The sequence below is a fragment of the Hippocampus zosterae genome, chromosome 6 (genome assembly GCF_025434085.1).
Source record: "Hippocampus zosterae strain Florida chromosome 6, ASM2543408v3, whole genome shotgun sequence".
Taxonomy (NCBI): Eukaryota; Metazoa; Chordata; class Actinopteri; order Syngnathiformes; family Syngnathidae; genus Hippocampus; species Hippocampus zosterae.
This window is the reverse complement of record NC_067456.1, coordinates 23154056-23179371: the sequence shown is the minus strand read 5'-3', so window position 1 is coordinate 23179371 and position 25316 is coordinate 23154056. Positions and strand designations below refer to the sequence as shown.

The window sequence follows — 25316 nt, the reverse complement described above, 5'->3', positions numbered from 1 at the left end:
TCCACACACACACACACACACACACACACACACACACACACACACACACACACACACACACACACAAGAATGGAAAATTCCAAAAGCAATGTCAAACACCATCTTTGCATCAGTGCTCCGTCACAAAAACAACTGGTATCTGTGTCAGTCCCATTTCACATTAAGTCGAACTAAAGACTTAGGTTAGCAATACTGTACTTGCAATACTGTACTTGCAATACTGTACACGCAATGATGTCAGTTAAGAAAAAGTGAAGTCAAATTCATTTTGAAAAAGTGCGGACCTTTCCTAAATTGGAAAGGAAGCACCTTTTCATCTCTCCTTAACCTGATGACGTAATCCTGCAAAGATAAAGGAAAGGTGAAAAAAAGGTTTGGAGTTTGGCCCTTCAGAAGAGGCCCTAAATTTGGAAATGAAAACGGCATTAACCCTGGAGAACCCACGGGGTCAAATTTGGACCCTATAAATTCTGATACTCATATGCTACCCATAAATTCCAAAAGGTCAAATTTGGCCCTAATCCTAAATTAGAATTAAAGCATCAAATATTTGAAAAAAAATCCATATATTTTGGTGTTCAGTGAACACATAGCAGTCACTTAATGTAAAATTCATCATTTTCCAAAAAAGAAAAGGGCTCTTGGGTTCTGCAGGGTTTTAATGTTGCAAGTGTGTCAAAGAAAGGTTACGCTGCATTCAGGGAACCATTTTTTTTCTCAACATTGTGAAGGGCAAACAGAGAGGCTGATGGAGAAAAGCGGCCTGGTGCATCTGGGTGAATAGATTGGCGCATCTGGGTGAAAGGATTATGAGACCTTGGTTTCTTGCCAGTGAGGCAATGAAAGGCTTTCATGTTAGCCTGCATCCACGGCATTGACTAAGTTGATTTTTCAGCCTGATATCATCATTTTTAACTATTTTACGCCCACTGACAGATCAGCTTTTGAGAAGGGCCTTGGGAACACAATAGAGTAACGTGATGGAGAGGACTTGCTTGACCTATTTACAAAGATAGGTTCCCACTTCTTCCCGCCAAATAGCTTGCAGCCTGCCTTTGAAACAAAGCTCATAAACCCTTTCTACAAGAGCCAACATTTATCCTTGATCGTTTCTCCACAATATTGGTTCCTGTGCATCACAAAGATAAGGAAAGTGTGTTGTCCCTGTATGACAAAAGGATGTTACAACTGCTTGAGGTATGACGACAAATTAACCAAAATTGCTCCCTTAGTTAAACACTTTATCCTGAACATGGTTGCGGGGAGTCCAGCTGGAGCCTCTCCCAGGTGACTTTGGACGAAAGGCGGACCACATCCTGAACTGGTCACCAGTCAGTCCTAGGGCACATATAGAGATGCACAACCATTTATACTGTCACTGAGTAAGAACTGATCCCACGCTATCCATACACCATCAACAACTAAATAAGTATCCATCCGTCCATTTTCTGATCCGCTTAATCCTCACAAGGGTCGCGAGGAGTGCTGGAGCCTATCCCAGGCGTCTTCGGGCAGTAGGCGGGGGCACCCTGAACCAGGCACACAGAGACGAACAACCATCTGCGCTCACACTCATACCTAGGGACAATTTTGAGTGCCCAATCAGACTGTCACACATGTTTTTGGAATGTGGGAGGAAACTGGAGTAAACCCACGCAGGCACAGGGACAACATGCAAACGCCACACAGGAAGGCCGGAGCCGGGATTGAATCCACAAGCTCTGCACTGTGAGGTCAACATGCTAACCACTTGATCACCATTCTCATTGATGATAGGTGCCACGTCTTCAGACTCTTTGTTGTTGAATCAGAATCGCCTTTATTGCCATTGTATAGTCCCTCTTTTTAAAAAGGGGGACCGGAGGGTGTGTTCCAACTACAGAGGGATCACACTCCTCAGCCTCCCTGGTAAGGTTCTATTCAGGGGTGCTGGAGAGGAGGGTCCGTCAGGAAGTCGAGCCTCAGATTGAGGAGGAGCAGTGTGGTTTTCGTCCCGGCCGTGGAACAGTGGACCAGCTCTACACCCTTAGCAGGGTTCTCGAGGGTATGTGGGAATTCGCCCAACCAGTCTACATGTGTTTTGTGGACTTGGAGAAGGCGTTTGACCGTGTCCCTCGGGGAGTTCTGTGGGGGGTGCTTCGTGGGTATGGGGTACCGAACCCCCTGATACGGGCTGTTCGGTCACTATACCACCGATGTCAGAGGTTGGTTCGCATTGCCGGCAGTAAGTCGGAATCGTTCCCAGTGAGGGTAGGACTCCGCCAAGGCTGCCCTTTGTCACCGATTCTGTTCATAACCTTCATGGACAGAATTTCTAGGCGCAGCCGAAGCATTGAGGGGGTCCGTTTTGGTGGCCTCAGTATTGCATCCCTGCTTTTTGCAGATGATGTGGTGCTGTTGGCTCCTTCAAACGGGGCTCTCCAACTCTCACTGGAGCGTTTCGCAGCCGAGTGTGAAGCGGTTGGGATGAAAATCAGCACCTCCAAATCTGAAACCATGGTCCTCAGTCGGAAAAGGGTGGAGTGCCCCCTCCGGGTTGGGGGGGAGATCTTGCCCCAAGTGGAGGAGTTTAAGTATCTTGGGGTCTTGTTCACGAGTGAGGGCAGGTGGGAGCGAGAGATCGACAGGCGGATCGGTGCAGCGTCTGCTGTGATGCGGACGTTGTATCGGTCTGTCGTGGTGAAGAAGGAGCTGAGCCAAAGGGCGAAGCTCTCAATTTACCGGTCGATCTACGTTCCAACCCTCATCTATGGTCACGAGCTATGGGTCGGGACCGAAAGAACGAGATCCCGGATACAAGCGGCCGAAATGAGTTTTCTCCGCAGGGTGTCCGGGCACTCCCTTAGAGATAAGGTGAGAAGCTCGGTCATCCGGGAGGGGCTCCGAGTCGAGCCGCTTCTCCTCCACATCGAGAGGAGCCAGATGAGGTGGCTTGGGCATCTGATTCGGATGCCTCCTGAACGCCTCCCTGGTGAGGTGTTCCGGGCATGTCCCACCGGGAGGAGACCCCGAGGAAGACCCAGGACACGCTGTCACCCAGCTGGCCTGGGAACGCCTCGGGATCCCCCGGGGAGAGCTGGAAGAAGTAGCTAGGGAGAGGGAAGTCTGGGCTTCCCTGCTAAAGCTGTTGCCCCCGCGACCCGGCCCCGGATAAGCGGTAGAAGATGGATGGATGGATGGATGAAATTTGGGTGCCACTCCTTAGTGCATTTCGAAAAATAAATACATAAATAAATTAGTCCAGTGGTTAGCACGTCGGCTTCACAGTGCAGAGGTACCGGGTTCGATTCCAGCTCCGGCCTCCCTGTGTGGAGATTGCATGTTCTCCCTGGGCCTGCGTGGGTTTTCTCCGGGTGCTCCGGCTTCCTCCCACATTCCAAAAATATGCATGGCAGGCTGATTGAACACTCTAAATTGTCCCGAGGTGTGAGTGTGAGTGCGAATGGTTGTTCGTCTCTGTGTGCCCTGCGATTGGCTGGCAACCGATTCAGGGTGTCCCCCGCCTACTGCCCGAAGACAGCTGGGATAGGCTCCAGCACCCCCCGCGACCCTAGTGAGGATCAAGCGGTTAGGAAGATGAATGAATGAATGAATGAAATAAATACAAAACTCAACAACACACAACAACAGCAGCAGCAGTAGTGGTAGTGTGGAATAAGGCTTATATTGCACGCAGGACACATATTGCACATGAAATGAAATGGCTCAGATATTGCTCATTATTGCACAAGTGAGGTCGTGTGTTTGCCATTGCCAATGCCATTGCCACTGCGAGGTGGTTACATCAGGATAGAGAGAGAGAGAGAGAGAGAGAGAGAGAGAGAGAGAGAGAGAGAGAGAGAGAGAGAGAGAGAGAGCGAGAGAGAGAGAGAGAGTTGTTCATCGCGAATGGTGAATTGTTGATGATGCTAATGTACTGTTTATATAGTACATGACAAATTGTTAAAATGTTTGCACTCTTAGAAGAACAAAAGTCAAGTGTTTTTCCAGTTTCCATCACATTTCTATTCAAAGCTGTTTTATTTATGTTTATTGCCTTTCTGTCAAGTAAATTCATGTCCGTAAGGATTTGTGAATGAGAATAAACTTTGATTCATGTTCTTGTTGCACAGCCCATTTTTAAGACGAGACACCTCCTGCTGACCAAATTGAGAATGACAATTACGCAGTCATCTTTTATAAGCCGGTTTACACTCACTGGAGTACGCTGTCTGCAGTAATATTCAACATCCATTTCTAGGTTAATAAATTGTCCAACCATCCATCCATCCATTGAAATTGTGGATTAATTGAGTAATGTGTTGTGAAAGCACTATATAAATCAGCATGTATTGTATTTAATTAAGTAATTATTTCCCTTACCACTAGAGGACGCCAATATGAATCAGGATGTATTGTACTGTATAGCCAAGAAAGAATGTTTATCATTTCCATCAGTAAGGGTCTGCCAAACTAACATTTTCTAGGTTAAATATGTTGCCCTTATAAAAGTACGAAAAACAACATATTCACAATTGAGAGCAAGACACATTTTTATCATTCTCAAAGTGTGACAATTCACCATCGAAAGCTGAAGTGATAAAATAACCGTTATGGTAATTGTCAGATAACAGGACAATGGTTGAATTCAGCTTAGAATAAATGTTATCGCTGAAGAAACACCCAGAGGATCCATAAAGTCGTTTTACCCATGCACTATGCAAACCACAGATAGTTCTTAGATTGTGGACTTTATGTTTGGATTTGAATATAGCATAAAACATGTCAATATAGTTACATACCATGAAATATGATTGGTGCTAGGAAGGAAAAATACTTGCACCAACAGCTAATCTTTCTCACCCCAGAAAATGTAATACAGTATTTGTGACTTACAAAGTCACACTAATGGCTTCTCTTTGGTGTAGATACAAGTCCAAAGTCTGATCTCTTGGTAGAGTTTAATGGGACAGGGCCATGAAGAAAGCACATCGTGCAATTAAATCTATTTGGATCAAAAGTTATGGTCTTATAAGAGACATACAAACTAATACATTGCCACCTGGGGAGAAGAGGTCTGTTGGCACATCAAATTCAGGTGAAGTATGCATCAGGTTGGGCCAACCACGGGGAACATGTTCTTTGAAGGCCTGAAGAGATGGGTGTTCCAAACTTGGACAGTGTCAACGAACTCATCCTGTTGAAAAGAATATGTAGTTTTAGGAAGAGTTGACTGTATGGCTCTTTCAGTTTGTGGGTTGTCCTCCTGCGGAGGGACGAGCGCGTGCGCGTACATCGCCCCACCCGGAGGAACTACTTGGCAGCGAGGTCGAGCCGCCCCTCTAGCACCTGGTGGCCCTTCCCGCCTGCCCGTTCGGATCCTCTCTGCAACCCAGCGACGGAGGTGAACGCACTTACCCCAATGGTGGCGGACCTTGCAGCGAACGCATCATTTCTCAAACCCTCCGAACAAGGCCCTAAGTTATGATAGAGGCCCACTCTGAGGCTACCTGGTTGATGCGGCCATCAGAAGCATGTGCAAATTACCAACTCCCCCGGAGAGGTAGTGACAAAAAATAAATAACAATACAGGACTCTTTTAAGGCCATGTACCGGTAATTGAAATGAATGCACTCTAAACGCTTTGGCAAGGACCTGTTAGAGGGCAAGTCTGATGCCAGCAGTCGCATGGTAATTCCAGCTCCAATAGCGTGTCTTAAATTTGCTGCAGTCAAAAAGCTCATATTTGGATCTTGACCTGTCTCAGACTCTGCCTCTCGGCTGTGTGTCCCGCCCGGGGCCCAAAGCCTTTACTTTGAAAACATTTGAGTGTTTACAGCAGGCCCGTGCCGCCCACATACTGCTGCAGAGAATGATGGAATGGGACCCCGGTTCTATTTTGTGGGTTTTCCCTACTGAACTGGGGCCAGGATTGAGAGGGACGGCCGGGAGCATTCGTATTGCGCCGCCAAAGGGGAAATTCTTGGACTGGCGGAAGGCGGGCCAGGACAAAAGCATTTGCCAAGAATGTTTTTATTAATCAGGAACGAAAGTTGGAGGTTTGAAGACGATTACATACTGTGGTGATTCTTACCATAAATGATGCAGACCCTCTGAACGCCAACAGAACCAGAATTTTTGCATTTCTATGTCTGTGACAAGGCCTTCATCAGCAACAGTGATGAGCCCTGCTTTGATGGAGGACCGACAGGAGCCTAGTGTGCCCTCAAACTGGTCTGGTTACGGCATAATGAAAATTGAATTTTTAACGTTTTTTGTTAAAAAATACATAAAATGGTCAAAATTGCCAAATTTTGAAATGCAACAACAGATGTTCATGAAAAGTACTTTGGTTGGATACCTAGTGTATCCAACCAATGGTCTGATTGCAGGATAATGAAAATATAATTTTTAACTACTGTATTTCTTGAAATCAGGTGTAAAGGTGAACATTGCTGGTTCCAGAATCCTTTTATTTTGATATGCAACATCAGATAATAATGAAAGCACTCTGGTTGGACACCTATGGTGGTCTCATGTGCGGTAAAAGGGGTCTGGTTTCGGGAGACCCCCCCCCCACACCCCCTCCCCCAGAATTTTAAATATATTTTTTAAAATTAGGTGTGATCTGCGATAAACTGAATAAAATTACATTTAGTGGAACTCTGCTTGGACTGAACACTAGCCCAATGCTTGGCACCTTTGTCCCACAAGTAAAAAGGTTGTTGGTTCAAAAAACTTTCTGTGTGGAGTTTTCATAGGCTCCCCATGTTGTTCATTTGCCTTCATATCTATGACGGTTGGCGGCCCGGTGATCCAGTGGTTAGCACGTCAACCTCACAGTGCAGAGGCCGTGGGTTCGATCCCGGCTCCGGCCTCCCTGTGTGGAGTTTGCATGTTCTCCACGGGCCTGCGTGGGTTTTCTCCGGGTGCTCCGGTTTCCTCCCACATTCCAAAAACATGCATGGCAGGCTGATTGAACACTAAATTGTCCCTAGGTGTGAGTGTGAGCGTGGGTGGTTGTTCGTCTCTGTGTGCCCTGTGATTGGCTGGCAACCAATTCAGGGTGTCCCCCGCCTACTGCCCGAAGACAGCTGGGATAGGCTCCAGCACCCCCCGCGACCCTAGTGAGGATCAAGCGGCTCGGAAGATGAATGAATGAAAAGGTGTATAGGTCACATATGCAGAGTTCAAAGGGGTTTTATTTTGAAATGCAACGTCTCTGAACCACTGGACAAAAAGACAGTTTGATCCTCTCCTCTTTCATCTATAACTGCTTCAAACAACAAAGAGTTTGCAGATGATTGTATGACTGTGTCTTATGTGTTGTGTTGTATTATTTTGTGATGTTGTTATGACTTCAAAATAGCTTGCATCAGCTCCTATACGTTTTGTTCTTCTACTTTCTTCCTTTCATAGCTTTGCTGCTGTAATTGGGAATTTCTCCATTGTGAGACGAATAAAGGTTTTCTCATTCTTCTTTATTCTTATTAGGTTTCAAGTCAACTCAAGTCAAGTCAAGTCAACAGTATTTATAGAGCACTTTCAAACAGCCATCGCTGCATACAAAGTGCTGTACATGGAGCGATTTAACATGCACAATAAACAGTAAGATATATAATAAATCTTATTATCTTATCTTAATCTTAATATATCTTATTATAGTAAGGTTTCAATGAAAGTACATTGGTTCGACATCCTGTCAGAGCCTGGTGTTCCTTAAAACTGGTCTGGTTTTGGGATAACAAACACAGATTTTAAATACTTTTTTGAAATCAGGTGTAAAGATGAAATTGCCAATTTCACTTGCATTTTATTTTGAAATGCAACATCAGAGCTTAATTTGGTTTGTTTGAATACCTTGCGAAGCCTAGTGTTCCCTAGAACCGGTCTGGTTGCAGAATAACAAAAAAATTAATTGTTGTGATTTTTTTTAAAAAATTCTGATATAAATGTTAAAATGCAGACTTCATATGAAGTTTATTTTGAAATACAATATCAGATATAAATGAAAGCACTTTGGTTGGATACCTGTGGTGGCCGAGTGTGCCCAAGAAATGTTCTGCTTGCGTTATAACAAAAATTGAATTTAGAAATATTATAATTTTTTGGATCAGATGTTATACTCCTCATTTATACAAATTTAAGATTAACTTCTATTTCTACCTCAACTTTAGAAGGTTTCATGGTGCAATTCTTAATACCGTTTGAATTCTCCCTGGGTGATCGCATGGCTGCCTGAAATCGAATCGAAACCAACGACAAGCACGGGTTATTTGTGTAGCTTTTATTTTGAAGATTACCGTAATGTATTTTAACAATCGCTGTGGCGGTTGGGCTGACTTTGAATGTGGAGGTTGGCTTGACCGCTGCTTTAATTTTCCTCCAGCAGCAATGTGTGGTTTTTGGTTTATAGCGCTAAATCCACTTTTAGCTGTGTTTCCTACTCTGCTTTCTTGAACACACCCCAGTGAGCGAGTATCCCGATATTGTGCGAGGAGAATAATGGCTGCACAGGAGCCGTCTCCACCATCTTCCCTGGAAGGAAACAAACCTGGCTTCCCAAAGAAAATTTTGGCCAACAACCTCGAGGACAAGCATTTGTGTAATTCCTGTCTGAAAATCCTGCGAAGGCCTTTACAAGCGCAATGTGGTCATCGCTTTTGTTCGTTCTGTTTCAACAAAATCGTGAGGTGGGTATAGTGTCATGGTTGTTGACGATATTGCAGTCCTACGTTCATTTACATTTGGCCACTATGGTTTCTTAAAAGCATCATTTGAACGCTCCTGTAACATTGTCACGGGCAACGCAAGACAGGATTAATTATAACATTGACATTCCAAATACATACCCTGAATTCGGCGTGCGGACATTGCACTAATCGTAACTTTATCCCTTTTAATGGCCTTGGACGATATCTTAATTTTACAATGTCCTCATTTCACGTTGACCGTGTTTTTTGTCGCGTCCTTTAATGATAACTCTTAGTGGTAGGGTAACGGTTCATTATTTGTATATTTATCGATTAGCTAAGCAACGTTTATCGGCAATTTTAGGATGAGTTCGGATGACTTTTGTTACGGTGTGCTTCTGCTGATTTACATTTGTTTTGTTACTGATATCGTAAGACATTGTGGGGTTTTTGTTGTTGTTGTTGTTGTTACAACTAGGTACTGGTTGTATCAAATGAGTAATAGACCAGACATGATTGGACAAACAATAAAAGGTAAATCAGCAGCTATCTGTTTATCAGCATTTGATCAAAAACAAAATGAACCAAATTAGACTGTCACAGTGTATAAAATGTGAATTTACATTGTTTGTAAATAATAGCACAGTGATGCTCAGGCGTACTGTATGAGGTATACAGTGAATTTCAAGCGAGCTAGTACATGGTAATAATGATTCCACACCTTATGTGCCCCATATCATCATTGTAATAGCTTCGGATATTCTTGTAACACTGAGACTTGTGGGATCTTTCTATATAGCTGTAATACATTTGTCAGAATCAAATTATTTTGTGTGCAGTGTATGTGAATATAATTTAATTGTAATTTGCAACAAAGGCTGATTCAGAGTTCTTAATGTATTTTGAGGATTATCTGCCATTTTGATCTAATCCAACCAATGCAACTTAATGATTATTAAGTAGATACAGTTCAATGCTATGTTCTGTGTCCTCAATGTGACACATTGTAGATGTTTTAACAATAACACAAAACATTTATTTGTGGAATAATAATGTGTTGTCGTATAGTTCTGGACCCGAGAAATGCAATGCTTGCATCAAAGAAGACTTATTTGAGGAACCCACCTCTATTCTCAAACAAGGAGGTGTAAGTAAATTTTTACCCTCATCTGTGTTTATCGATTAGGTCAAACTAACATAACTGAAGTGATGAAATGTAGAATGTAATGTATAGAGAGCACTGCTGCATCATTTTTACTTTTATTTAATTGTAAAGAGCCAACACAACAACAGCTGTTGCTGCTTATGGTTGGCTCCTTCTTTAGGAAACTGCTACAGAGTAACACAACCTTTCAAACTGTAACACCAAACACACACCAGCCTGCTAATAGGCAGGATTCCCTGCACTTCTTTGCAGGCTTTTCCAGACAATGCAGCCCGGAGAGAAGTGGAAGCCTTAGCAGCCGTTTGCCCCAACGAAGGATGTATGTGGACAGGGACTATTAAAGATTTTGAGGTGTGTATTACTGCAGGGATTTGACTAAATACAGATTATATTCCTGGTGATGAATGTGAAAGCCAATATACGTTCATTGATTGTTCATTGATTTGTTTCCGGACTTCTGTTCAATAAACACATAATAGATGATCAGATAAAGGCTCATTTTCCATGGTTAAACTTTCGATTTTTAAACGAAAAAACAAGACATAGCTTCTTCGTTCAACAGAGACTGCATCAACTGCGTCCTAATGGACGGAGGAGGGATGACCTTTCCACGCGTGAATATCTTGAGACTTATGTGTGTGAATATCGTGAAATGGCAATTGACGTTTGTCTCAAAAAGAAATGTCGTCCCCACTGATCCACAAACACACATTCAACACTTCTCAATCAGATTTGAATATTTACAAGTCATGATAAATGCACTCTCATTAGAAAGCATGTGAAAATCACACATAGATTTTTGGATCTGCAAAAACACAAAGTCGCAGCTGTGTTTATGTAAATAATTTTGAAACATATCTCTCCCCATACTTGGCCATGTAGCACTTTGTATATAAAGAGAAGGATCTTTAACTGTATTCTAAATTTTTATATATTGCCAATGCAGTGAAGCTAATACAAGAGAAATATTAATCTGTTCTCCAGCTTCTGGTTAGAACTCATGCAGGAGGGTTTTGAACTAGCTGGAGAGTCTTTATAGGCGTACTCGGGCGATCTATTAGCAAAGAGTTGCACTAATTCAGCCTTGGTACAACAAAATAATAAACTACCGGTAGTTTCTAGGGATGTCAATCTCAGCTCTGAGGACGATTCGATACACATCTCGATGCACTACCAGCGATGCGATACTTAAACGATACATGGAATTTTCTGGCGACACGATGCGATACGTTTCACCGCCTTCACGATGTGATACGACGCGATACACATTTAGTTCAAATCAATGCGATCCGATACGATACAGTGCAATTTGTTGTGATAAAATGTCCAAAAGAGTCATCCATATATAGTTTTTCCTTGCGCGGTCACAGTGAGCTGCAAGGGGACCCCCAAAATAAGAGGCGATTTTTTTCTGATCCTGACCTGGTTTGCCAAGAGTTTCTCCAGTTGTCCAACGAGGAACGGGGCAGGGAGGCGGGGGGAAACTTGTCGGTGATGTGGTGCCATCGTTTTAAGTGGTCTGCATATTTGTGGTGCTGCCGTTGTATGGCTTCGTAGTGCGACATTCTTTGCAAATTACGGAGCTTTTATCAATCTTTCCGTCTTTCTTTTTGAAGCTGTAGTATTTCCAAAAATAAGATCTGAATGTTGCGGAAGCATTAAATACAGTAGTTTCCTCGCTGCTGCTTGCACGAACTTCCATAGTGTTTCGCTAGTTGTGTACTGGACTGTATGTGACGCAGGGCTACCGTCCGTATTCAACGCAAAACAATGATGGTGCATTCATTGTGCCTAGGAAAAGGCAGATAGGTGACGTTTAACATGAATAAAACGGCGCTTGAATCGGATTTTACCGATACCCACCAATGCATTGTGAAGAATCTCGATTTCACCCGTCAATCGCGTCGTACCCAATGAATGAGCCGATGCACTTGCATCGATGGATCGATTAATATCGATTATTTTCCACACCCTTTGTAGTTTCAGCATCAGCAAGCGCAAAGGAACATTTTTTTGCCAATTAAATTCTCTGGACTCTCTTTTGTGAGAATTAAAAGATAGCTTCTGATCCAGTGTGACAGCAAGATCCTTTGGTGTCGCTGGGGTTAAATGCAAAACAATTGAGAGCAGTGTATATCACAACAGAGCGTCAGACAGGTACTCAGTGCCCAGGGCTATAATTTTAGTTTCATTTGGATTTCCTTAGAAATTCTATCACATCAAAACATGAACAGGAATTTTGAGGTTTCAAATAATGACATTTTTCATGCCTGTTTATTCATTGAAAACGTTGTTGCTGGTTCACTGTAGGCTTGCCATGAAGGCCACTGTGACTTTGCCATCATCTTGTGCCCTTCCTGCAAAGAATTGATGAGAGCCAATGAGCAGGAACGTCATGATGAGCGAGAATGTCCCGAGAGGACACTCAACTGCAAATACTGTAAAGAACCATTCCTTTTAAAGAACATCAAGGTGAGATTTTTCGACCATCTTCGCTTTTGGTTTGTAGATTTTTAAAACATTTATTTTGAAATGGGAAGACAAAGTTGTTATCAGGAGTCTTTGTCGATATGATGGTTCACTCTCCTGACAGCGTGGGTTCACGTGAGTTTCCACTCAGTGAGGGTGTGAATGTGAAGTTTGTCTGTTTGAAATAGGGCTTGACTAGTCGACATGTCCACGTCACTGATGATAATAGTTTGAAGTCCATCAATCGTCAATCGCTTGTTGTGCCATTTAACAACACGCATAACTCGAAACCCAAATCCATTCTAATGGATTACTTATTGTAAATGCTGTATGTTACACATGAGACTTGTGTGTCTGTGTGTGTGTGCGTGCTTGCGTGTGATGTGACTCAAATCTGGATATCCTCATTTTTAACACACATTTCGAGTCCCCACCAATTCGTGGATAACCATAGTTCTGATCCTTGTTATTTTTAATTGATTTTGAGAATTCATACACTTTCCATGATTGCTTTTTGAAAGACCAGAACGCCGTGTGAGCAGGAACTGCCAGCGGCAGCCAATATCCATCCAGATTCACCTTTCAACTCTGCTACGTCATAGTGTCTTGGTAACTTGGATGCTTAAGAAGTACACTCCACATGATTCATGAACATGGAAAGTCGAAGTGATAAAGCTGCAGATTTGTTTGCATTATGCTTATAATATTAGATATGAGTTACGGATTTATGTGGATTCCACACTTGTTTTGTAGAATTTCAGGGGTACCCAGCCTTTTTTGACCGAAGATCTCCTATTTAAACAGCCAACTTCTCGCAATCAAACTGTCATCGCGCCACACACACACACGCACGCACGCACGCACACACACACACACACACACACACACACACACACACACACACACACACACACATGCACCCACACACACACACACACACAGAGTATGTACATCCCCTGATGAGCAACAGCCTAAATAGACCCAAACATGAAAAAAAAAACAGAAAAATAAAGTAGTTTGTGAAAATGAAATAATTGCCTACATTAGTGGGAGGCCTGACAGGCAGGGACTTACTTTTGCAGCGTATTAAGTGCAGAAACATGACTATCGTAGCTCACGTGTATCTTTTTAAATTCCTCTCCTGGCGCTCCAGATTCACATTCTTTGCCAATGCTAGCAGTAAATTGCAGATTAAACAAACTTTGAATGAGAATAAACACAAAATAGACACATCCCAACAGCTCGGCTCAGTCTGCAAGCTGCACTTGCAGACTGATGACCACTAGCACCTTATGGTGATGCAGGTTATGTGCCACCGTACGTTAAAAGTGACCTGGGCTTAAATTTAAATGTATTTCTTAATATTCATTTAGTGAAAGTGAAACTGATGGGACATTCTGGGTGCAAGACACACAAACAAAGAATCTATCATATTAACCCTGTCTGGTGTGTGATAAAATGCATCTCCGAAGTGACCCGCAAACGCATTAGAAGAAGCACAGTCACTCACAAAGTAGCGTCTAACGACGTAAATGTTGTCCAGCGTGTAGGGGCCGCAGACATGGTAGGGGCTCATCTTGTTTTTCTCATCCCATATCTACAGAGGAACGATGCGAGAGGCGGTATAAATATTTTGGGGAATTAAGCCATTCAGTCTGTCATAAAATATGATCCGGGTCAGATTTGTCAGCAAGCATTAACCTAGCCTGAGTGTTTAGTAAGTTAACAATTTGAACTGAAATAAACATTTGGCTTCATAGTGATTCATGCTTCATTTGCATTCATTTTATATCGGCTAAAGCCTAATATGTGAAACCAAAACATTTATGAATTAATAATAACAAATAAATAAGATAATACATGTGGTATTGATTGTTGTGATATAGATTAATTTGTTGCTTGACGTTGTTGATGTACACAGGAACAGAACCATGAAAAAAATTGCATATGACTGACAAGATGGTAATGGCGAACCAACCAGATATCGTGATCATAGATAAAGGGCAGAGGAATGCCGGTGTAGTGGATGTAGCGGTCCCAAGTGATAGAAACATCAGAAAGAAGGAACACGAGAAACTTGAGAAATACCAAGGGCTCAGAGAGGAGCTGGAGAGAGCCTGGAAGGTGAAGGTGACAGTCGTGCCTGTGGTGGTCGGAGCACTCGGGGCAGTGACCCCCAAACTAGATGAGTGGTTGCAACAGATCCCGGGAACAACATCGGACATCTCAGTCCAGAAATGTGCAGTGCTGGGAACAGCAAGGATACTGCGCAGAACCCTCAAGCTTCCTGGCCTCAGGTAGAGGACCCGAGCTGAATGTGGGACGGACACCACCCGAGGGGTGAGATGAGGATTTTTTTTTAATATACACACACACACACACACACACACACACACACACACACACACACACACACACACACACACACACACACACACACACACACACACACGTCTCTTTACCATTTCAAAAATTGATTCAGATTTGTTCTATTGTATTCAGTGTTTATTAAAGTTTTTTATCTTATCACACTGCCCAAAGATGAATGTGTGGGATCATGTGCAATCGAATCGAATGGTCCATTTTTCTTCAACGAGACATCCATTTCTGCAAATGACCATTTCTACCTTGACCTTTGAACTGAATATGTGGAATCACACCTGAATGAGCGTCAACCAACCATCATATTTCAGCAGATGGTGCACCACCACATTGGGGGCTGCATGTTCGGGGGTTCCTCAATCAAATATTTCCAGACCGGTGGATTGGAAGGGATGGGCCAATTCCTTGGCCGCCACGTTCACCAGATATCACTCCCCTGGACTTCTTTCTATGGGGCTATGTTAAAGACATCATGTGTCAAACAAAGATAAGGGACATTACTGACCTAAAGCAAAGGATTACTGATGCCATTGCCACAATTGCTAAGGCTATGCTACAGCAAACATGGCAAGAAATCGAGTACCATCTTGATGTGCTTCATGCAACTCATGGTGTCCATGTCAGGTTAAAAAAAACGTTAATAAACGCTGAGTACAATAGAACAAATCTGAATAAAATATCTAATCAATTGCATTTTTCATACATTTATGAAATGGTAAAGAGACCTTATGGACACTGCATGTGTATATATATATCTATATCTATATATATCTCTATCTATATCTATATATATATATCTATATCTATATCTATATTTATATCTATATATCTATATCTATATCTATATCTATCTATCTATATATATATATATATATATATATATATATATATATATATATAAAAATATAGATATATCTATATATATATATTGCGCGTCATCCCGCACGCGGTCTGTCCTTCCGCCTGTCCCTTTTTAAAACGTACCTACTTCACCGCGCCGCTGCGCGCCGCCACTGCGCGCCGCCACTGCGCCGCTCAGGCAGTGGCTCACTACGATCGCGCGGGCATCTTAGCGAAAAAATGTCTACCCACAAGCATTGCAATAAAATTGTTAGTTATTTAGTAGAGCTAAACATCTCTTTATTTTCTCGATAAGCAATGAAGAGGAACAAAAAGTTGAACCAAGCAACAACACTTTTGTGGGCCGAAGGCCCACCTTACCAGCCTTCCGCAGGAACTAGCTGATGAGCCGCCCGGAGGGCGGCGAACCAGCTAGTATATATATATATATATATACACACACGGGCGTCCCGGTAGTCCAGTGGTTAGCACGTCGGCTTCACAGTGCAGAGGTACCGGGTTCGATTCCAGCTCCGGCCTCCCTGTGTGGAGTTTGCATGTTCTCCCCGGGCCTGCGTGGGTTTTCTCCGGGTGCTCCGGTTTCCTCCCACATTCCAAAAATATGCATGGCACTCTAAATTGTCCCTAGGTGTGAGTGTGAGCGTGGATGGTTGTTCGTCTATGTGTGCCCTGCGATTGGCTGGCAACCGATTCAGGGTGTCCCCCGCCTACTGCCCGGAGATGGCTGGGATGGGCCCCAGCACCCCCCGCGACCCTAGTGAGGATCAAGCGGTACGGAAGATGAATGAATGAATGAATGTCCGTACAAGAACCTCTCATACAGATATAGTAGGTTGCTTTTTAATTTTTTATTTTTTCCAACGTCGTGTCGCTGTCCCAGCACTGTCACACATCTGGATTTCATCATATCTCTCTCCCTCTCTCAGGGAAGAAATTGGTGCTTCCTCTCTGTCTTTTGAAATTCCTGCCACAGAAGCTATGGCACTGTCTTCACGTGGCATATTGGCAGCTGTGAGATTTTTGTAAATACCGCAACACGACTTTGAGGACATTCACTTCTGTAATTTATATTTATAATAATAATAATAATAATAATAACAGTTGCTGCCATTGATTTAGTGTATATTTGTCGGAAGCGAGACTTGAATATGTTTCAGACCATAATGAAGTCACATTTGCAGTTACGTATTTTATATCATCCTATCGCAAATATCCCATTGACACTCAAAATGTACCTTGGAAACATTGTAAAAAGGTGCTTATGCTTGAAAAATGTTATGAAGTAGATCTATTTTGCATGCATTAGTTTGTGTTAAAAAAAATACCTCTATTTACGATAAAAGCTTTTCATCATCGACATTTCAATTATTTTAAGTTTTATCTTAACATTTATATTCTGGGGACAGAAAAGTCATAACTAGCCACGAATAAACCTCATACTGTAATTAGGATACTATGTTAGGCTTCTGATTGAATTGTTCTTTTGTAATTTGTTTTTTAGGCTCATGATGAAATTTGCCCGAAGTACCCATTGATCTGTGAAGGTTGCGCAAAGAAAAAGATACCCAGAGAAAAGGTATCCCAAACATGGTCCTTAAGTGATTGTTTATTTATTTTTTTGACTTCACAATTCTCTTCTCATTGACTCTCATTTAGCTTGGGGAGCTAATCCGACAAAGTAATCTGTAGATCATTAGCTTCTTTAATTTTTTTTGTTTTGCAGTATGTGGACCATATTAAGTTCTGCAGTAAATTTAAAGCGCCATGCAGATTTCATGTTGTTGGCTGCGATACGTCTGTAAGTAGACATTTTCATCATAATTTGCTGTGTGTGACGCTCGCTAACGTAATAAACTGCTGAATCATTTTTCAACTTTTCAACTAATTAATAGGACGTCATATTAACACAGTCGAGACAAGACCATCCCAAGTTTCTTGGCAACGTATCACAACTTTCATGATGGAAATCATAACCAGAAAGGAAATCAACAGATAATGAAAATTGCTGCCAATATACAAAGCATTCTTTATTTTTTTTAATCACTACTCTTCAAAAACTGATCATTAGAAGCTTTGAGACTTGTGGCGCAGTCCTCTGATGGTGCCTCTCTGCTTCGCTGAAGCGTCTTTTGCCACTTAAGGCCTTGCAGAAGGTGTCAAATTTTTTTCTTTGGTGAACAACAGTTATGGGTTGTTAGTGCATTTGTTTTTTCTGGGTGAGAAGATTCTTATATACATGCCGTGTTCGATTATATTTCAGGAGGGGTTCTCCATTCCCGAATCGGAACGCAGAACGCAATGTCTGTTCATGCAGCATACTAAAAAAGAAAAATGGAGAAAAAAAATTACGGACAGAAGTCATGACGGAAGTGCGGTTGAAATACACGATGGACTGACTGACTGACAATTCCAGTTTGGTTAAGCTTGAAAAAAAACGCAACATTTTGTGAATTGCCCACCTCTGATGAATTCACATTTATGGGCAATTTCAAATGGCTGCTGTATACTCTATAACACTACTGACAGTTCTTAGCCCTTTCTGGTTGAGTGGACCTGTGGGTAGATTTCTTGCTCCCAGTAAGCAAAAGGAAAAGGCGAAGAAGCAATTAGGGTCAAAGGTGCAGCACATTAGCCGTCAATCCCCATTGCCCTCTAAAAATGGCATCTTGAATTACATTTCATTACAATTACATTGGTTCTGTTAATTTTAATGTCCTAAAGGTACATAAATGGTGGGTATGGTGCATGCATCCTGTGTGCTTGTGTTTTAGTTTTAGTTTTTTCTGACTATACATCATCATCATCTTTCTTTTGCTGGGGTCGTGTATTCTAGGGGTCACCAACATGGTGCCCACTGGTGGCAGGGACCCCCAACCCCAACCACTCCCCCAAGATCCACGTTGCGAGTAGCATGCAAGCCAGTTGTAAAAATGGTTCACCAGTCAATGAGAAACATGTTGTAGACGTGCCGATTTGAAAATGTAACCACTTGAAGAGATTTTGAGAAATAAAATGTGTTTTCTACCCTGTTAACTCATGTTTGGTAGTTATTAGTGAGAAATCCTTGCCGTGATCAGTGTGTTTACACAGATGAATCACGTTGATGAACAATAAGATCAATTCAAGGTAAATTGAGCAAATGTGTTATTTCCGAATATCAAACCGGATCAAACCGGGATCAAACCGGAATCACAGGTTGGTGACCCCTGGTGCGTTCTAATCAGGGCTGTTTTGTTCTTAATCTAATGTCTTCCCTAATACGCAGGTGGAGAAGGAGAAGATTCATGACCATGAACGTCAATGTTCGTACGAACACCTCAACCTGCTTCTGCATTTCATCATGGGAATCAAAGTGAGCCTGGAGAGCCTGCAACCTCAGAGCCTGGATGTAGCTGGCCACAAGCTGCACGAGCTCCACCAGTCCCTCAGAGACTTAGAATTCAAGATGAGCCAGCTAGGTGGAGGCGACGCCGTAGCTTCCACCTCCTTCACGCCGCTGCCCAGCACTTTGGGGGCTGCCCTGGAGCTGCAGCTCCAAAGTGAAAAGACCAAGGTCGTCGAGCTCAGCCGACACTGCCAAGAGCTGGAGCTGAAAGTGAATACGTTTGAGAACATCGTTTGCGTCCTCAACCGAGAAATGGAGCGCTCCGGCGCCGCCATGGAGGCCTACAACCGGCAACATAGACTGGACCAGGACAAAATTGAGATCCTCAATAACAAGGTGACAAATGGCACACTGGAAATGCCTTTGTCTGTTACAAATGTCGAGATTGTGGTAAAGTAAGTATGAAAGCTTGTTCAAGCAGGCATATTCCAACAATTTTGGCATTTCGCAGGTAAGTTCAGAGCCATAACAGAGGCACGGCACACCTTTTGAAAAGCCCGTCCCTCACTAAGCTGCGCAGGTTCGCACGTCTGTACGCACACAATAAATGTGTTCAATTTTTTCGTCAGGGTTCGTTCAATGTTGCAAACGGTTGCAAAGGCGTTGCAAAGATGTGGCACAGCCATTCCCAAACAGGTTTAATAGTTGAAACAGTTTTTCATGTTGGCTTCAAATTTTAAACATGTTCTTTTTTATTTATTTTTTTTGCGACAAAAAAAAAGAATTGTTTGAGACCATCAAAATTGTTGGTGAATGTCTTTGCGGCCCTGACAAAAAGACATTTTTGCTCCCCTTGGTGAGATCCAGCCATCAGGGCATTCTGCCACTCAAAGTGTGAAGTTTTACACCCAGACTCACTTTACCTGCCCTGTTGTGTTGGAAACAATTTTCAGCCAACGAAATATTTTACGTCCTGAAAGATCTATTTCATATTCGAGTCATGCTCACAATTACAAACCATACCACCATATACTCGTGTAGTTATCTGACTATGCAAGATGTTATGCCACAAAGTGACAGCACACCCATTTGCTCCAATATCACACATTGCTGGGTTTGTTTTGAATGGCAAAAGTGGGCTTTTTGTATTTTGCAGCGTGCCACGAATCTTGATAGAGTTCAACTTTCTGTTCTATCTGGTTATGGGCCATTGCTTGATGCATGATGAAGCTTCAGTTTGGATACATTTTCCTTTAAATTGCCAGACAAAATGTTTTTGGTGACTTCAGCATTCATTCTGCTGCTATTGTCATGAGTTACATCATCAGCCAAGAACAGATGCAGCGATGCAAGCGCAAGCCTTGACATTACCTCCAGCATGCTTCACAGATGCGCTTGTGTGTTTTGGATCAGAAGCCGGTTTGGAAAGTGGGCTAGGTAACGCTGACCCAATTTCATTGACCAACCAGTCCAAGCTCTTCCTCCAGTGTTTCATCTTATTAAATGGACTCTGACATTATTCTAACCGACATTTGGTAGCATCATATTACGTGAAATGTCGACTTTGCATTCATTGCAGCCTGGTCATTCTGGAAGAGGGGGGATTCTCCCATCTGCGGACCCTTCTCAATCCCCCCCCCCCCCCCCACCCCACCTTGTGCTCGTGTGAGTGAATGAAATTAATATTTGTCGGCTGCGGTGAAGACTTTTAAGACTTTGTGGTGATTAAGGCTGATACAGTATAAATTTGATTTGACTTTTGACTTGACGAATTCTTTTGTGAAGCACATGTAGATTTACAGTATTTTTTGGACGACTATCAGTGACTTATCGTTCTCGAGTTTTTGGAATAAACCCCGCACCAACCCATTAAATCAAATACTGCATGCGCTGGATGATGCCCCCATTCCTGCACCATTGCTATAGCAACCGGTCAGATGGGTCAATAATGTGGCCCAGCCTGTATAGGGCGGGAGTCGGCAACACGCGGCTCCAGAGCTGCATGCGGCGCCCTGGAGCGTTATAAAAAAATGTTTGAAAATGGAAAAAGATTTTGATAGTAGGCTAATATAGCTCAAATAGATATAGATGTTGCAGCTCCGAAAAAAGGACAGCTGTAGTCTTGGTTTTTTAAAACGTACACATTATATATTCTTTTACGAGTCTCGACAAACACAGACACGTCTCATATCGTTTGACTCGAGAGGCGTTCAAAGACAGCCTCAGAAAAACGGAAATTAATGATCACTTCACTGACACTAAGAAAAGCAAAAATAATGGACCAAAACAAAAAATCAAGCGAGGAAATTACAAAATAAATTATATGGGGGCGTTTGTGAACACACAACAAAGGAATGAATAACATAAACAATTCCGCGACAGTCCAGTCTCCTACATACATACAGCATGTGTTTCCTTCATTGTAAGTTTTATACAAGGCTTTTATTTTTTTGCGGCTCCAGACATATTTTTAATTTTTTATTTTTTGTCCTATCTGGCTCTTTCAACATTTTGGGTTGCCGACCCCTGGTATAGGGTCAGATCCCATTTGGACACTTTCTCAAAGAGTGTGGACAGCGAGCCCTCAAAATCAAATTTGAGGGGGAATCTGATTGGAATCAGAAATTCCTGCAGCCTGAATGCATCTATAAATATTGCATTGCATTTCTATTTTGAAAGGAGTTCAGGTGCTATTGTATTTGACTTGTGAAATTTGTGGCTTTATCAACCATCGCAAACAGAGTGTGTTTGTTGTTGAAGTTCTTACGAATGATTTCAGAAATTAGCTTTGCATCGTCAAATAGAGCAAGCCGTTGTCAATACTTTCATTCATTCATTCATCTTCCGAGCCGCTTGATCCTCACTAGGGTCGCGGGGGGTGCTGGAGCCTATCCCAGCTGTCCTCGGGCAGTAGGCGGGGGACACCCTGAATCGGTTGCCAGCCAATCGCAGGGCACACAGAAACGAACAACCATTCGCACTCACACTCACATCTAGGGACAATCTAGAGTGTTCAATCAGCCTGCCACGCATGTTTTTGGAATGTGGGAGGAAACCGGAGCACCCGGAGAAAACCCACGCAGGCCCGGAGAGAACATGCAAACTCCACACAGGGAGGCCGGAGATGGAATCGAACCCGGTACCTCTGCACTGTGAAGCCGACGTGCTAACCACTGGTCTACCGGGCCGCCCTGTCAATACTTTAGGTTGGTTAATAGTGAATAAAAATAACACCGACATGTTTGGACTGACCAATCCTTGAGAGTTGTTAAAAACAAAAAAAAATGGAATTTATCTGATTGTGACATTGGAGGTCCCGTTGCCAGCAATATCTATATTTATATATGTTCAGAATGTAAAGCATTGCATATTCCTTTCCTTCCTAAAAGACAAATGACAGTAAAAACAGTCAATCAGATTCAGCTACAAAATTCACATTTCTCTACATCATGTACAATAATTCAAATGATTCGAATAATCATTTTGATTTTTCTTGAGTGTGAAAGTTAATTTTTGTGTGTGGTTAAGGTTCGTCAGCTGGAGAGAACTGTGAGCTTGCGGGACTTGTCCATCGTAGAGATGGAGGGGAAGATGAGGGAGATGTCAGCAGCCACATATGATGGCATCTTTGTGTGGAAGATCTCCGATTTTACAAAGAAGAGGCAGGATGCTGTGGCTGGCCGAGCTCCTGCGATGTTCTCTCCTGGTAATTATCAGAAGATAGGAATTTCTGTTTTTGATGAGAGGATGATGAGCCTTTCTTGTTTGATGCAATAACATACATTCTCATGTTTTCTAGCCTTTTATACCAGTAAATATGGCTACAAGATGTGCTTGCGTATTTACCTAAATGGAGATGGGACAGGAAGAGGCACCCATTTATCTCTGTTCTTTGTGGTGATGAGAGGACACAGTGATGCACTCCTTAAGTGGCCTTTTAATCAGAAGGTAACACTTATATACTAAGTAAAATGTCATCCATCCATCCATCCATTATCCGAACCCGAGGATTGCGGGCGTACTGGAGCATATCCCAGTTGTCTTCGGGCAGTAGGCGGGGTACACCCTGTACCAGCCAATTCCAGGGCACACATAGACAAACAACCATTCACACTCACAATCACACCTAGGGGCAATTTAGAGTGTTTCATTAACCAACCAGGCACATTTTTTGAAATGAGGGAGGAAGACCGGAGACCCCGGAGAAAACCCACACAGGCACTTAGAGCCCAGTGAGATAAAAAATGTGTGTGTGTGTGTGTGTGTGTGTGTGTGTGTGTGTGTGTGTGTGTGTGTGTGTGTGTGTGTGTGCGTGCGTGTGCGTGTTTTTGTGTGTGTGTGTGCGCGTGCGTGCGTGTGTGTGTGTGTCTATAGAGAGAGAGAGATGAAGGGAGAGAGAGAGAGCGAGAGAGAGAGAGATCATATGATGTTATATGATATCCAATATGTTTGAAACTTTGATTAAGTGATAGAATAGAATAGAATAATAAAACTAAATTTAAAGGTCACTGAAGTAACCACAATGACTTTTAGAGCCAGAGGTTGTCAGTAATGAGTAACAAAGTAACACAACAGCTCCCCCTGAATATAAGAACAGTCTCATTTGCGTGATCTACCAAGAACAATGAGTTGCAGTGGAAATGCAAACCGTCTGGGCCACTGAAAGTATTTGTATTCCCTGGAATTTAGACAACCAGGAACGAAAGGTTCCCGGGCCTGTTGGCGGAAAAGGGGCGATTGAGGTACAAGCTTGGTTGTGGAACAAATGAAAAACTCTTAAATCGTGGCACCACTGTTTAACAACTGGCCTTTTTACTGCATGTTGGAAAACATGTTTAAGGAGGCTGTCCCCATCTGTACCCAGGTCACCCTAATGCTGCTTGACCAGAACAACAGGGAGCACATCATCGATGCGTTCCGGCCCGACATCTCGTCCTCATCCTTCCAGAGGCCTGTCAGCGACATGAACATTGCCAGTGGCTGCCCGCTCTTCTGTCCACTCTCCAAACTGGAATCTAAAAACTCTTACATTCGTGATGATACCATCTTTATCAAGGCCATCGTAGACCTCACAGGGCTCTAAATTGAAATCAGCCATTTGTATTACCACTAAGTGACATTTTTTCTTTCGAGTCTGTTATTTGGCAATATGCAAGAGTTTGTAAACTTAACTGCCAATGTTTCTCTTTGTGCACCCATCAAAGACAGTGTTCTAAAAACACCAACACAAATAATTTTTGGCTACCAAAACATATACTGAGTGGACCATTAGTACTTCACTGAATTGGTATTTTTTATTCAACCAATATAGTTTAGTGGGTTATTCAAATAACCGTGGTAAAATGACAGTGTGCCTGCCTCATGTAACATGGTTGAAACTCATATGGTTCATAAGGAAAAATAATCCCAAGATTTAGTTTATTCCATTTTAACATCTATTTTTCTAAGTTAGGCGGCCCGGTAGTCCAGTGGTTAGCACGTCGGCTTCACAGTGCAGAGGTACCGGGTTCGATTCCAGCTCCGGCCTCCCTGTGTGGAGTTTGCATGTTCTCCCTGGGCCTGCGTGGGTTTTCTCCGGGTACTCTGGTTTCCTCCCACATTCCAAAAATATGCATGGCAGGCTGATTGAGCACTCTGAATTGTCCCTAGGTGTGAGTGTGAGCGTGGATGGTTGTTCGTCTCTGTGTGCCCTGCGATTGGTTGGCAACCGATTCAGGGTGTCCCCCGCCTACTGCCCGGAGACAGCTGGGATAGGCTCCAGCACCCCCCGCGACCCTAGTGAGGATCAAGCGGTTAGAAAGATGATGATGTTTTTCTAAGTTTCCCCCAGCACATGTATATGATAGACCAAAACAGATACCAACACATGTGCTGTTCATCCCCCAGCCCCCCAAAAAAACACACAAAAAAAAACTGGATTGTAGCTGCATTAACTTGTTTTATTTATTTGATTAAAGGAGAAGGATGCTGTTGATACCACTTCACTTTTTCAACCGTGATCAGCGTGTGATTGTGGACTTGACTTGAATTCCATGAATTCTGAGTGTAGTACTTAAATCATGAATGTTGTGTAGTGTGTGTGTGTGTGTGTGTGTGCATCTGAGTGTATGAGTGATTTTATTTATTTATTTTTACTCTTGTGTTTTGTAACAATAGTGAAGTTGAATAGCCAAATTCCACCAGATGAAACCTTTTTGACTATACATTTCAGGGGTGTTAAACTCATTTTTGCAGTGATTTTAGCAAGCATCATGAAGGTTGCCATCTTTGATTTGCTTTCGTGGGCCACATAAATGAAGTGGCGGTCCAAATCTGGCCCCTGGGCCTTTCATTTGACACCTGTGGTATATATCGGCATATCTCACCCATTGTGCACTTCAGTTTAACAATGGCTGTTTTACTAATACAGTAACTGATGTAATAACAGTCGCTGTGATCATCT

The 25316-nt window shown here is 42.7% G+C and overlaps 1 protein-coding gene across 6 annotated transcripts; it reads left to right on the top strand.

Annotated features, from left to right (window-relative positions):
* Positions 1 to 7724: 7724 nt before the first annotated feature.
* On the top strand, positions 7725 to 24661 carry LOC127602232 (TNF receptor-associated factor 2-like). 6 transcript variants are annotated; one of them, XM_052068244.1, is made up of 10 exons: positions 7725 to 8672; positions 9741 to 9819; positions 10090 to 10188; positions 12148 to 12309; positions 17051 to 17125; positions 17273 to 17347; positions 18815 to 19270; positions 22403 to 22580; positions 22674 to 22822; positions 23739 to 24658. In XM_052068244.1, exons 1-10 carry the CDS (start codon positions 8485 to 8487, stop codon positions 23955 to 23957), a joined length of 1680 nt encoding a protein of 559 aa, XP_051924204.1. In that variant the 5' UTR covers positions 7725 to 8484; the 3' UTR covers positions 23958 to 24658. The 6 variants fall into 6 exon arrangements, with proteins under 6 accessions (XP_051924204.1, XP_051924205.1, XP_051924210.1 ...); XM_052068245.1 differs by lacking the exon at positions 17273 to 17347 and having other exon boundaries at positions 23739 to 24657; XM_052068250.1 differs by lacking the exon at positions 22674 to 22822 and having other exon boundaries at positions 23739 to 23914.
* The last annotated feature ends 655 nt before the right edge of the window (positions 24662 to 25316 follow it).